Here is a 13,537-nt window from a genome sequence, read left to right on the forward strand (position 1 = left end):
TAACTGAGATGACTGTAAGGGTGTTAATGATAAGCTACTATAATACTTATAATACTACTAAGATAGCAACCCAATGGAATACACCAACTGATGCAAAGACACTGCATGAAAAACATGGGCTCTTTGTGTAATAGAACTTTTGAAATATACCAATCATCTGAAACATTAAAACCACAGGCTAGTGAAGTGAAGAACATTGACCATTTTATAAGAATCAAATTTTTTGCCAGGAACCCTTCGGTTCTGGCACTCATGTGGATGCCACTTGACACCCACCACCCGTCCAAACACTCCACTCTTGCAAACCAAGTACCTCCCCTCATGGCAACGGCAGTTTGGTGCTTGGTAATGGCAAGGGGTGGAAGGTGGAGGTCGGCAATACCATCAAGGACTGTCGCTGCCATGACAGAGGTACTTGGTCTGTGACAGTGTTTGTACGGTGGAGCATGTCAAGTGGCATCTATAAGAAAACCATAACCCAAGGTTTCACAGCAGAACATTGCATTGTTATGATATGATCAATGTTATTCACGTCACCAGCCAGTGGTTTTAATGTTTTGGCACACTGTGTAGATTATTAAAATACGTGTCTCCTCAAACATGTGTAGGCACAATATAGTGCTTAAGGTGAGCATATGTAAGTATTGGCAACTTCTGTGGCCAAAAGTGATGATGATAAATGCTAAAACAAAGTGGAGTAAAAGTGGCAGAAGTAGAGAAGGTTTTAAGCAACTTGGTCTGACCAATCTACAAACATGAAGTTTCTTTCCTCACTATTGTATTGGGCTTAAGCATCTGTTGATGGTATGAGGAAGTTTCACAAGAACTCAGTCTAGCTACTTATCAAGCATTCCAGTCAGTCAACTCTATTTTTAGATCTCCTCGTACAGCAGGTTTCCTAAACTTACCTTTTTACAACGGTACTAGTGCGACCTGAAAACTGCAGCCTTCTGAAGAGCTGCATTTTATGACAATCAGTTCTTTGTAAACTTCTGCACTATCACAGCTGAGGAAATAAAGAACTCAAGGCAGGCTGCGAACCACCTGGGAAGGGTAAGTGTGGGTCCTCTAAACTTTTGACCTTCATGTCTGTGCTTTTTTTTTGGCAACCTGCTCATTGTTGAGGGTTGAGGGATGACTTTGAGTTGTTTTATGTAGAATTTGAAACGACAATGTCTGCAAAAAAAGGCAAAAAAGAAGTCACAAGCTACCGTGACTGGATGTCGCAACTACCACCTCAACTCCACAACATTCCACTCTTTAATCTGGCCATACCAGGTATGAAGATAAAATAATGTAGCTGCTTACTACACTGCACTTTTGATGGGTGCAGACAAAGTCCACTACAATTAACATATTGTCCCTATCATGTAAATAACGTGTTTGCGCTTTTTCAGTTTCCAGCCTTATTTCTTTCCAATTTGTAAGAGTTGTTAAATGCTCAAATAAAAATTTCCAGTTCACCAAATTTGTAAATATATGTTTTTTCCCTTGACAATGATGATATGAGGTTTGTTAAAATAGTAGCATTGCTATGACACTTATGTGTTTGTGTGTGTGGTTGGTATTTCCTAGGTAGCCATGACTCTATGAGTTACGACTTGGACATCAACTCCTCTATTGTAGAGCCTGACAGACTGAAAAGATTGAGCAAGATTTACTGTGCACGGAAAATAGTGCGCAAATGGGCGGCCACTCAGGTAAGTGATGTTTAAAATCTTTCTGTACCAACTGTATTTGTGCATAAAAAATACAGAGGGGAGTGCTGCTTTGACTGTGATGGCTTTTGTTGCAGGAGGAGACCATCACAATGCAGCTGGATGCAGGAGTTCGCTACTTTGACCTGAGGATCGCTCGCAAAGCAAATGACCCTGACCCCACAAGGCTTTATTTTTATCATGGGCTGTGCACACAGACTGATGTCGAGGTTTGCCTCTTTTCATTATTTATACACATGGGTGAATTATCAGACAATGGGCCCCTGGGCACAGACATGCAAAAGGCTCCACCACCTCTCCTACTTTGGCGCAAGACGTGATGCATTGCCAGGATTTTCTAAAATACTGGCAATGGCCCTTAACATTGTAATGTTACATCAGTCAGAACAAAGATTTCATCATCCCCTTCAAGTTTAGTAAAAAAAAAAAACAGACTCATGACCAGTGCTGTGGGGTGATAAAAAGTCTTTGGATAAATTCTGTATCACAAAACACAAAGCAACATACCAAATTTGAAACTGAAACAAGGACAATAAAAATTCCTAAGCTATCATCAGATCATATCATAATAACTGACTTTGCAGTTGCACTATTTGTGATATTTGACCATCCCTCATAAAAATCGAAATGTTTTCTTTTCAATAAATCAAACCCAACAAAAATGTATAAGAAGAAAAAAAGGTCTGATAGAGAAGATATCTATAATTAATGGCAACTGTATTAAGACCTATCACTCTGCCATTGTGATCAGACTGTTCTCAGGGCGATAAATGACTGGGCAGAGAGGCACCCCAAAGAGATCCTCATCCTGGCTTTATCCAACTTCAAAGGGTTTGACAAAAAGATTGAAAAGCAGCTCCACGCCCATCTTATCAACTTCATCAAGACCTTGTTTGGAGCCAAACTCCGGAACACGGTAAAGTATTTTGAAACTTTCCATTCAGATCAAGTAAAACATATATATTGAAATGACCTACAGTAAGACATTGTGGTTTTCAAATAAGAAGGACTTGAGCTTAATACCACCTCCATAATAAAATCTTTTAAAGGTATCACAGCGGGACCCCATCCCTACCCTGAAGAGGTGCTGGGACAAAGGCACCAACATCATAGTCTCATATGATTATTCGACACCTCAGCACCCTGAACTATGGAATAAAATACAATATTTTTATGGCAATAGCATGGACACCACAAAAGTTGAATCCGAACTTCGTCGGGTTTTGGAAACGGCAAGGCCTTATCAGTGTGAGTTTTCTTTACCCTGTGTTGGGGTTTGGTCTCAAATTTAGTGAACGGGGTCGATAATGTAGTGAGGGGTGTAGGATTAATTTTAATAATCAGGGGGAATACATATGTAATTGGGAATTTGAAGGTCCTCCACCCCAAAATGTTGAGCATCTAGCACCTAAACACCACCTTTTCATGCACTAATTTGTGCAGTATCTGCAACAGTTTATGGTGTAAATGTCTTTCAATGCCTGAAATGTAAACCTATGCATTCAGTGACAAAAAATGAGTTAGACAGTGCAAAAGTTATTCATGTATAACCTCTTGCATGATAGTTAGCGGCAGAGCCATTTCATGAATTATATTCTGTTTCATGAAATGATTGCTGAGCTCTCATGTGTCCCCCATGACCTGCAGGTTTCTTTGTGTGTGGCCTGAACCTGACGCTACCACATAATGTGCGGATACTCATGTACATCCTTCGCCTTTGTGACAACTTTATCAACGTTGTGCAGAGGGGTTTGCCAAGGCTGCTGCAGTGGATGAGGCAGCAAGCCGCCAAAACACCTATGAACATTGTGGCTTCAGATGTGGTGACTCGTGACGACTTTGTCTCAACAGTTGTCAAGCTAAATACTTTAAAGTTTGCAAAGGCATAGTGGAAACTTTGAAGTATTAAGCGGGTCTTTCCAAAAACTTTCCTATTGTTTTCCCTTTGCAACACATTCACTGTCTTTTTTCCAGAAAAAAACATTGATGTAGCTTAGTAGAACCAAGGTTGTAGGTCTTCTTTTCCAACATTGGTCCTTTTACGTCTCTTTGTTGTTTCTTTTCAACCCTTGTTTTTTAATGTGTGCTGCTCTTTATGGTCATTCAGTGTATCACTGAGATACATTTGTGTCTTTTTTTTGTCCCTTGTGTCTCTGTAGTTCCTTTTGCATCTCTTTGTACTCTTTTTGTGTCTCTTTGTGGTCATTTTGTATCTCCTTGAGTTGTATTTGCATCATTTTTTGTCCTTTGTCTTTCCTTGTAGCTCCTTTCCATATCTTTTGGTAATTTTTTGTCTCCTTATTGTATATTTGAATCTTTTTTCATCTTTTGTCTCTCTTTACAGTTCCCTTCCATCTCTTTGTGTCATTTTTTGTCTCTTTATAGTGTATTTGTGCCTTTTCCCCGTTGTGTTTCCTTGTAGTTTCTTTCTATCTCTTCATGGTCATTTTGTGTCTCTTTAGGGTATATATATTTTTCCTTTATGTCCCTTGTAGTTCCATTCCATCTGTTTTGTGTGTCTTTTAGAATTTGTATTTTTTGGTCCTTTTGGATCTTTTTGTCATTTTTTTTTTGCATCACTTTGTCGTCTTTTTGTGTCTCTTTGTGTTCATGCTCTGACAGTTCCTGCACCAGAATATTTTGAGCATTTAAAACTTAGTTCCCTCCAATTTTTATAAGCCGATTTGTTCCTTTTCTGCATAAATTTATGGTGAAAGTGTCTTTTTGAGAAAATAAATGTCCTTTGTTACTTATCTGTTTTTATTGGGGTAGAGCTGTAAAATGCAGGTGTTCTAAGCAAGTGAATGCTTACTCATACCCCCCTTTTGAACATGTTTTAACTTTTGTTGTACATGCGAATTTATTCATTGACTTTGCTGTATAGTATATCGTCCATATAACTGATTGTGATTTTGTTTAGTTTTTGTTTTTGTTTGTATTAAATATCCGAAATACATATCAATCAATCAATCAATCATTAAGGGGGGCGTATCCCCTGCGTCCCCCCGAATTCTGCATCTGTGATTAATTGGGTGACCCTAATCTGTTGGCGCGCTGTGGTGTGTCAACTCATGGTATTACAATAAAATGTTCTCCGCGTGCCTGGAAGTTTTGGCTGCCCCGTGTCAACAAAGTAGCTGACGCTAGCTGCTAAGGTAACAAGCTACACACTTTGGTGGATTAGGATGTTAAGACTAGCATGGCGTCGGTCTGCGACCAGAAATAGCCGCGTGGAGCCTGCACGAGTGTTGACAGCAGCTTTTTTAGGAGCGGACAGTCGACAGCACAACTCCAGGCGTAACATCAGGTGTTCCACTCTAATTCCCGACCCACCAAGCGGCAGGTCACCGCTCCACCACTATCCCCAGCCGGCCTACCACATCAGGTAAAGCTGCCACGGCTAATATGTTGCTAACGCTAAATGTGCGTTACTCTGACAAGTTAAAGCAAACATGTCTAATTCAGCAACAAAATGAATGGCACGTCAAATTGTTTGCAGGTGTTGTGTGTCTTGTCGCGTGGTAGTTACTGTAGACGTACTTTTGGACAATACAAGAGCTGCGCCAAACCCCATTACAAAATCTCAGTGTTTAAGATTTCTCTACCATTTAATTTTGCCTGAAGACATGGCACTGTGACTAAGACATTTAATTGACGTCCAAATGTCTCGTATTTGGATTCGGTGTAACCTGCATATGCTCACAAGCAGCACTTATTTTTGATACATTATTATTAGCTTTTGCAATTGTTTTGACTGCTACGCAGCTAACAGTAAAACTAACTTAGCGCTTTTGGGGTACTTTTTGAAAATAAAATCAATATTTCTGTCTGCCGAATTTCAGGAAAGGGTCTGATATATCGGAAACTGTATTAATTAATGTTTTGCTTGTTGTGCTTTTTTGCTCATAAGCAATGTCACAGTAAATTAGGGAATTTTCCAATGGAAGTCGCCATGACGGTCTTTTGGCTAACAGCTACGGTGCTTGACAGCTACTGCAGCTGTAGTCATTAGCTGCAGGCTTCTTCAGTATTCGAGAGCTGGCGGTGGCAGCGTGATATCACTTTTGTTTTAATAGTATATAATGCTGATGGAGACAATACATGGTAGACTAACGTGGTTAACCGTTAGCTAGGCTTCACGCTGTCAAAACAAGGATTACTGTCAATAAGTTAACGTTACATCAGCAATAAGTGTTGCCCTTTTCTGTGCAAAAAACGACCATATACCTTTCAAAGGAAAACAGCTTTACTGGTCATAGCAGGAAAAGCACAGTGGTACCTATATCATCAGCTAGTCATGGCCAAAAGTATTTTTAACAAACGCAATAAGGAAACAACCTTGCCAATGATGCAACCTCCATCACAGCTGTGTTTTCTTCTGCTATGGCATGTCAAAAATTGGCATACATATTTATATTTAAGTGATATTAATAATATTGCAAGAACACCTGTCCTTTCCTAGTGTTAAAATTTGCAACGGTTTTACAATTTATGGCATGAATGAAGCTTTTAAATATGCAGGGATGCATGATAATATTGGCCAATAAACAAGGAATTTCTGTCAATATGCCAATTTATTTTTGTTGTGAAACAACAATCTACTCAGTGTTCAAAAGTTAAAATCCTTGTGAGAGGCGCAGCACAAGAAAACTGATGTCGCTCCAGGTTTCAAAACGGTTAAATCACCAAGATGATGAAATAATCTGGAGTGACTGAATACACACAGAATTAACTTCTGTAAGATGTTTCCAGATTTCTCTAGATTGCTGCCAACAAATAGTGACTAAAGTCGTAGATATGTTTTTGTTTCCAGCTCTTCTGTCTTCATGAGCATGGCTTCAGGGGGTGAAGAGCCACCATCCACCCCTCACAGACACACCAACAGGTTAGCCAAGGAGAGGTCGCCCTACCTGCTGCAGCATGCACACAACCCTGTTGACTGGTGAGTGCCTTTAAATTACAGATAAAGGTACACATTTCTGAAAGACAATATAATGTCATAAATTCATGTCATGTTTGTTTCAGGTACCCATGGGGGCAAGAGGCTTTTGACAAAGCAAAGAATGAAGACAAACCAATCTTTTTATCAGGTAAGAAGCTGCTCTCACACCTGGCCAGTTTCATTTAAATCTACTTTGAATGTGCTTGTACAGATCACACCTACATGTACTGTTGTTATGAGATGAAATATTAGTTGGGTTCTAGATGTTATACTGATTTACCGTAGTTGTTCTTGTACCGGTTTCCCTAAAATCTCCCTCTCTCTGACTATCAGTTGGCTACTCAACATGTCATTGGTGCCACGTTATGGAGAGGGAGTCTTTCGAAGATGAGGAAATTGGCAAAATCCTCAGTGACAACTTTGTCTGCATCAAATTAGACCGAGAAGAGAGACCCGATGTGGACAAAGTCTACATGACCTTTGTTCAGGTGTGTTTACATGTATGCTTTCATTAAGGTTTTCTTACGGGAGCCTCTGTTATTTTTTATGCCTCTGCGACAGCAATAGCCTCCGCCGCAGAGGTTATTGGTTGTCCATCTGTCCTTGCATCCATTGGTTCAGCCCATTCTCGTGAATGCAATATCTCACGAAGGCCTTGAGGGAATTTCTTTAGATTTGGCGTAAATGTCCACTTGGACATAGCAATGAAATGAATAGATTTTGGTGGTCACAGGTCAAAGTACGATGTCACTGTGATGTTGTCTGTCTCAGTCTTGTGAATGGGACACCTCGAGAACCTTTAGGGTATTTCTTGAAATTTTGTAAAAACATCCACTTTGAGTCAGTGATGAACTAACTAGGCTTGGGTGGTCAAAATATGAACGGTCAAGGTCACTGTGACCTTTTTCTTCGCATTCTTGTGAATGCAATATCTCTAGAACACCTTGAGAAAATTTCCTCAAATTTGGCACAAACATCTACTTGTACTCAAGAATGAACTGATTAGAATTTGGTTGTCAAAGGTCAAGGTTACTGTGACCTTGCCTGCATCAGTATTTTTGTCTTGAATGGGATATCTCAAGAAGGCCTTGAGGGAATTTCCTCTGCATTGGCAAAAATGCTCACTTCAAGTCAAGAGCGAAAAGATTAGAATTTGAACTGTGAATGGAAAATTTGTGACCTCACAAAATCATTTTTGGCCATAACTTGAGAGTTTTTTCATTAATTATGACAACATTTCACACAAATGTCTAATAGGATAATATGATATATGATGAAGTGATGACGGCTGGGATTGGCTCCAGCCCCCCGCGACCTTTGGGAGGACAAGCAGTTACGGAAAATGAATGAATGAATGAATGAATAAGTGAAGTGATGACACTTTATATTGGAAAGGTCAAAGGTCAACTTCGCTGTGACATCATAGTGTTCTGTAGAAACACCTTTCTGTACTTGTGTTTGTGTGTTTGAGAAGCATCCATGTTCTCACAGACATGGGTGCAAACTAACTACAACTTTACAGGCTTGTGACGGCATACACAGTAATTCTAGTTTTCTCCGCTGACATCTTTCACGACTTTTCTGTAATGTAAACAGGCAACAAGTGGAGGTGGAGGTTGGCCCATGAGTGTGTGGTTGACCCCTGACCTACGACCTTTCATTGGAGGCACCTACTTTCCTCCTACAGACCATGCAAGACGACCTGGGCTCAAAACAGTTCTCAACAGAATCATTGAACAGGTACGAGGTTTTACAGATTATGTTTTGTTGTGTTTTTTTTGTTTTTTTTTTACTTTGTGTTTTTGGCCTATTTAAAGAATAATTTTCATGGGATATAATTACAATTTGTGGGAAAGATGGGACTTCACAACATCAGCAGAGGAGAATGTAGTTGACTATGCAAGATGAAGATCATATTTTGCTTTCAGCATTGTTGTCATCACTGCATGTCAGTTATGTCTTGTGATCCTCAGTGGCAGAATAACCGTGCAGCTTTGGAGTCCAGTGGAGAGAGGATCATAGAAGCTCTAAAGAAAGGCACGGCTGTTGCTGCTAACCCAGGAGAGAGTCCTCCACTGGCCCCAGATGTTGCTAATCGCTGCTTCCAGCAGCTGGCGCATTCCTATGAGGAGGAGTATGGTGGCTTTAGAGACGCTCCAAAGTTCCCGACACCAGGTAGACTCCACAGTGGACACGTCTTTGGCTTTCAGCCCTGATGGGCCTGTTGAGTACTCGTCATCTGACTCTTTCTCTACTTGATTTTCTTTCTCTCCCTCCATAGTGAATCTGATGTTCCTCATGACTTACTGGTCTGTAAACCGCTCCACCTCAGAGGGGGTCGAGGCTCTTCAGATGGCCTTGCACACACTCCGTATGATGGCGCTGGGAGGCATCCACGACCATGTGGCTCAGGTTTATATGCATTTGAATTGAAAAGCAATTTTAAGATAGACTCTCAGAAGTTACAATGGGATTTGTGTTTTGTTCTGTTAGTTAATTTATGCTTTGCATGTCGCATTGAAGGAGAGAAGCTTATATCTGAGCAATGAAGTTAAAGGTTGTTAAAAGACAGATAATTTTGACTGAATATTAGTGTTGGAAATCATACACTGTATCTCACTTCATGTCTCTCTCCCTCAGGGTTTCCATCGTTACTCTACAGATTCCTCTTGGCATGTCCCCCACTTTGAGAAGATGCTGTATGACCAGGCTCAGCTGGCTGTTGCCTATATAACTGCCTCCCAGGTGTGGGTTTTTGGCTGTGTGTGTGTTCTTTGTGTATCTGACAGAATAATTATCTCTCCATCTTTGTCTCTCTCTAATTCAAGTAATATATCGCCACATTACCCAGTCAGCAAAAATCATTGTGAGACTTGTCAAACAGTTATTTTGCTAATGACAGTAAGCCTGCTAATACACACAAATTAATTAGAACTTGTTGTTTTCAATGACAAAAACAAACACTTATAGTGGACATAAATTGATGTTGTCCATTTACCCAGAGTTGTTACGCTGGCAACCTGTTTTGGGACTTTTGGCTGCAGCGCTCTTGTTCAGTACTGGACCAGTCTCAAAAACAGTTTTTCCCACAAGTTAGACACAAAAACCTTCCAAATCCTTCAATATGCAGCAATAAGAAATGGGATTTGACAGCCATATCTTTTAGTTTATGAGTTTACGCTGGCCTGGCCTGTTTTTCCATAGTGGACAGACACAAACATATGGTCACATGCATGCAGCCACACACACAAACATGCTCAGGTTTAATGGGGCTGCCTCAGCATTTACATTGAATTCTGCACTTAATATCCTGCATATAAATCACATGACAGCATTTTTAAGGTTACGTTAAGGTTGAATCATGACTCTAAGCAGGTGTGTGCTCTGTATCTCTGCCTCTCCAGGTATCAGGTGAGCAGCTCTTTGCAGATGTGGCAAAAGACATCCTGCTATATGTCTCCAGAGACCTGAGTGACAAGGTGAATCAGCTGCAGCCTTTTTTTTAGTACTTCTGTGTGTGTATATGGGTGAATGTTGTGCTTGTTGTATGGGGATCAGATGTCCTTGCTGGGGCACTAAGGTGAGTTCAGATATTCCAAAGCAAGGGAGTTTTCAGCATTAAGGAGGTAAGTTAGGGTCAGTCTTAATGTTTTGGACTGCATGTTGGCAAAGGAAAGTCATTATAAATAGAGCAATAAACTGCGTCTTGTTGTCACAGCGTCTGTATCTGAAGCTGACAAAGCTTGAACATTAATTGTAAATTCCACCAGATAATAAGTGTGTGTCTGCCTGTGTGCACGTTTGTGTGTTCCCACACCCTCGAGGGCAAGGGGTGGGACCCCGCTGACAAATAGCCTCTTAAATCCCCTTGCTCTCCTCTGTGGGTCAAACCTTTTTTTCCTTTGATTAATGAAGCGACAGCAGCAAACGGGGCACACAATTAAAACCACACTCGTTGCAATCATTATATTCGCCGAGATTTATTATCTAATTATACGCTAATGAATTAACGTTGCAAAGGTAATTTACTATGGAGTGTATGTTTCTTTTGTGCCACAGTGACTGGGAGCTTCCCTCAGTGAGGTAGACTCCTCCAGTTCTCATGACTTTAAAATGTACGTTTAGTGTCTGCAGACCTTGAGAGAGGCATTACATGATACATTGTAAAATCAGGCTCTTTAAACGTGACACATTATTTGACTCCTATCACAACTGTGTAAGTCCTTAGAGCTCTTGAAAAGTGTTGATTGATTAGTTGATTGATGTCAGATTTGTCAGTTAAGCTCTTAACTTTCGGTTTCGATATTTTTGGGGTGGGCAATATATTGAATATACTCGATGTATTTCTACTTGTTTCAGGTGGGATGTTTAAAATGACTATATTGTGAATGTCAAGTATAAATTGTCACATTTTATTATGTTTAAGCCACTGACGTGAGACTCGCTTGGGCGGGCTTTCGGCTGTCTCACCCTCTTGTATGGCTGTGTCCATTTTACAGACGCAAACACACATGCACACAAAAAAAAGCTTTCACAAACATGATACGTCACACACACTCCTGAGATCGAGACGAGCCAGGTGCTTAAAAATAAAAGCAGCAGTGGTTCCGCTTTGATTTATTTAATTGTAACAATACTTTCTTTAACTTTATAATAACAGTGTTTTATTTAACTTTATTAACAACACTTAATCTTTATTATGACAGTAGTAACTTTTTAAAACTTTATTGTAACTGTAGTTTGTTTAATAATTATTTATTAATAAACAATATAACACACACACACACACACACACACACACACACACACATATATATATATATATATATATATATATATATATAATTTCAATGAACCTGGAAACCAGTTGGGTGACATGAGAGGATGTGGGTGGAACATGAATTATGTGTGATACTCTTTCATATATGTTTAAAAGCAAGAATGGTAAAATTGGGATGTTTTTCAAAGGCACATCAATTTCCTGAATGTCATAATATGACAATTAAATTTGGTCTTAATTGTTATTAGATTACTGCTAATCGATAAAATTATTTCTATCGAGACAAGTAAAAATTGACCAAGAGCCACAACTGTTAAATGTGATTATTTGCATAACAGTACACTTCTAACCACCCAAACTGCACCAGTCAGTGTTGCTGGGTGTGGTCAGAGGTGAAACAGACTTGAAACTTTCAGCCAAAGAGGGCAGCAAAACCCTGCATTTCAAACAAGTGTTAATTTAGTCTTTACAGTTCACTTGTTTGAGAGCATGGCTGTGAAAGTATAGTCGTCTTTGTATATGAACCATGTGACTGCACAGAATGTTCATTGTGAAATCTGATGTATATACAGATATATACATACCTCAAAAAACCTCTATTTATCTCAAATCACCTTGACATCAATAATAAGCTTTCCCTCTCCTTCCACCTCCTCAACTCCTGTCTATTTTCTGTAACAGTCTGGAGGCTTCTACAGTGCAGAGGATGCAGACTCTGTCCCAGCATCAGGGGGACCAGAAAAGCGAGAGGGAGCTTTCTGTGTCTGGACAGCCTCAGAAGTTCGGGAGCTGTTGCCACATGTGGTTGAGGGCGCCACAGGAGCTGCAACTCAGGCTGACATCTTCATGCACCACTATGGGGTCAAGGAGCAAGGAAATGTTACTCCAGAACAGGTAATACACATTTTTATAATGTTACATGCAGCCATCTCAATGCTTTCTTGGATTATAGTGAAAAATGAATGGCATGTAAAGACTGAAGTTACATTCAAAAATTCAGTGGAATGAAAATGTCTGCATGTAAAAAAATCTAAAATTTACATTTTAAAAAAACACAAAATGATTAATCACTTGCCATATCTTATTCAGACAGCATCTTAAGTTGTTAAAGCTGATCCATTAAGATATTAACATGACAGCTGCTGCAGTCAGTGTCAGTTCATCTCTGTGAACGCCCTCGTATTCCCTTTAATGATTGTTGCCAGGACCCCCACGGGGAGCTGCAGGGCCAGAATGTGCTGATCGTGCGATATTCGGTGGAGTTGACGGCTGCTCGCTTTGGCATCGGTGTCGAGAAAGTCAATGAGCTCCTGGCGGTCGCCCGAGCCAAAATGGCAGAAGTGAGGAAGAGTCGGCCACGCCCACATCTGGACACCAAGATGCTGGCCTCCTGGAATGGTAAAGTCCAGATGAGTTCACATTCAAATTAGGGCTGCACAACATATTGTTTTAATAGGCACTGCAATCTAAACTTAAGTGATAAACACATTGCAGAGGGTGGGCTGTTGCACTTGTAATTCTTTAAGTTTTTTTGAAAGAGTGTGAGTAGAAAAATGTGTTGTTGTTTTTTTCTAATTGATTTTTTTTTTTAAAATTTACCCATTTTGTGTTTGGTTCAGTTTTTGATTTGTTCAGCTGAAGAATGCTGAAAACCATTTTTTTCTATCCAACAAGCCTATTGCTGCATTTTAACAGCATACTAAAAGCAGCAGAAAGGCAGAACTGAGTACACCTAAATATGTGTTAATTTATCGTGGGTAAGATTGTTATTACGATGTTCATATTGCATGTTTTGGCATGCAAAATTCCTGTTTCTTATTTTTTTGTGCATGTGTGTGTGAAATTTTTATATTCTGTGTCCCCTCTCTAAATTCAGTGTCCCCTCTCTTTATTTCGGGCATTTTGCGGGTCTGTGAATGCAGCACAGGTGGATCTCCGCATGACGTCTTTCTTTCCACAGCAGCAGTTTTAGGACCTTGAATCAGGATGTGTATTATTGATCTGTTGATCCAGTTAGAGCTGATCAGTTGATTTTTTTTTAACTTTTTTTTTTTTTATTGTTTTTTGTCAAACACAATGAACTGCACCGTCTGTTCC

At 39.9% G+C, this 13,537-nt stretch overlaps 2 protein-coding genes across 4 annotated transcripts in view; both read left to right on the plus strand.

Annotated features, from left to right (window-relative positions):
• Positions 1 to 503: 503 nt before the first annotated feature.
• LOC121958372 (PI-PLC X domain-containing protein 1-like) lies at positions 504 to 4,218 on the plus strand. 2 transcript variants are annotated; one of them, XM_042507262.2, is made up of 7 exons: positions 504 to 1,053; positions 1,159 to 1,278; positions 1,576 to 1,700; positions 1,796 to 1,927; positions 2,470 to 2,634; positions 2,768 to 2,966; positions 3,366 to 4,218. In XM_042507262.2, the coding sequence occupies exons 2-7, from the start codon at positions 1,173 to 1,175 to the stop codon at positions 3,605 to 3,607; spliced, it is 969 nt and encodes a 322-aa protein (XP_042363196.1). In that variant the 5' UTR covers positions 504 to 1,053; positions 1,159 to 1,172; the 3' UTR covers positions 3,608 to 4,218. The 2 variants fall into 2 exon arrangements, with proteins under 2 accessions (XP_042363196.1, XP_087926371.1); XM_088070245.1 differs by lacking the exon at positions 1,159 to 1,278.
• Positions 4,219 to 4,767: 549 nt separating this feature from the next.
• Positions 4,768 to 13,537, plus strand: part of spata20 (spermatogenesis associated 20) — a 55,319-nt gene continuing 46,549 nt past the window's right edge. For both annotated transcript variants that reach the window (XM_042507944.2, XM_088070243.1), the window contains exons 1-11: positions 4,768 to 5,103; positions 6,532 to 6,660; positions 6,744 to 6,808; positions 6,994 to 7,148; positions 8,257 to 8,400; positions 8,634 to 8,835; positions 8,942 to 9,072; positions 9,301 to 9,405; positions 10,065 to 10,139; positions 12,122 to 12,334; positions 12,646 to 12,838. In XM_042507944.2, the coding sequence (XP_042363878.2) occupies positions 4,904 to 5,103; positions 6,532 to 6,660; positions 6,744 to 6,808; positions 6,994 to 7,148; positions 8,257 to 8,400; positions 8,634 to 8,835; positions 8,942 to 9,072; positions 9,301 to 9,405; positions 10,065 to 10,139; positions 12,122 to 12,334; positions 12,646 to 12,838 (1,612 nt within the window). In that variant the 5' untranslated portion in view covers positions 4,768 to 4,903. The remainder of the gene's footprint in view (positions 5,104 to 6,531; positions 6,661 to 6,743; positions 6,809 to 6,993; positions 7,149 to 8,256; positions 8,401 to 8,633; positions 8,836 to 8,941; positions 9,073 to 9,300; positions 9,406 to 10,064; positions 10,140 to 12,121; positions 12,335 to 12,645; positions 12,839 to 13,537) is intronic.

This window comes from Plectropomus leopardus, chromosome 19 (genome assembly GCF_026936395.1).
Source record: "Plectropomus leopardus strain MGB_pleo_1.0 chromosome 19, ASM2693639v1, whole genome shotgun sequence".
Taxonomy (NCBI): domain Eukaryota; kingdom Metazoa; phylum Chordata; class Actinopteri; order Perciformes; family Serranidae; genus Plectropomus; species Plectropomus leopardus.

Coding starts and splice junctions, on each gene's coding strand:
- LOC121958372 (XM_042507262.2), top strand. CDS start 1,173: ATGTCTGCAAAAAAAGGCAAAAAAGAAGTCACAAGCTACCGTGACTGG. Junction 1,279..1,575: donor CTTTAATCTGGCCATACCAG/GTATGAAGATAA, acceptor GGTATTTCCTAG/GTAGCCATGACTCTATGAGT. Junction 2,635..2,767: donor GAGCCAAACTCCGGAACACG/GTAAAGTATTTT, acceptor AATCTTTTAAAG/GTATCACAGCGGGACCCCAT.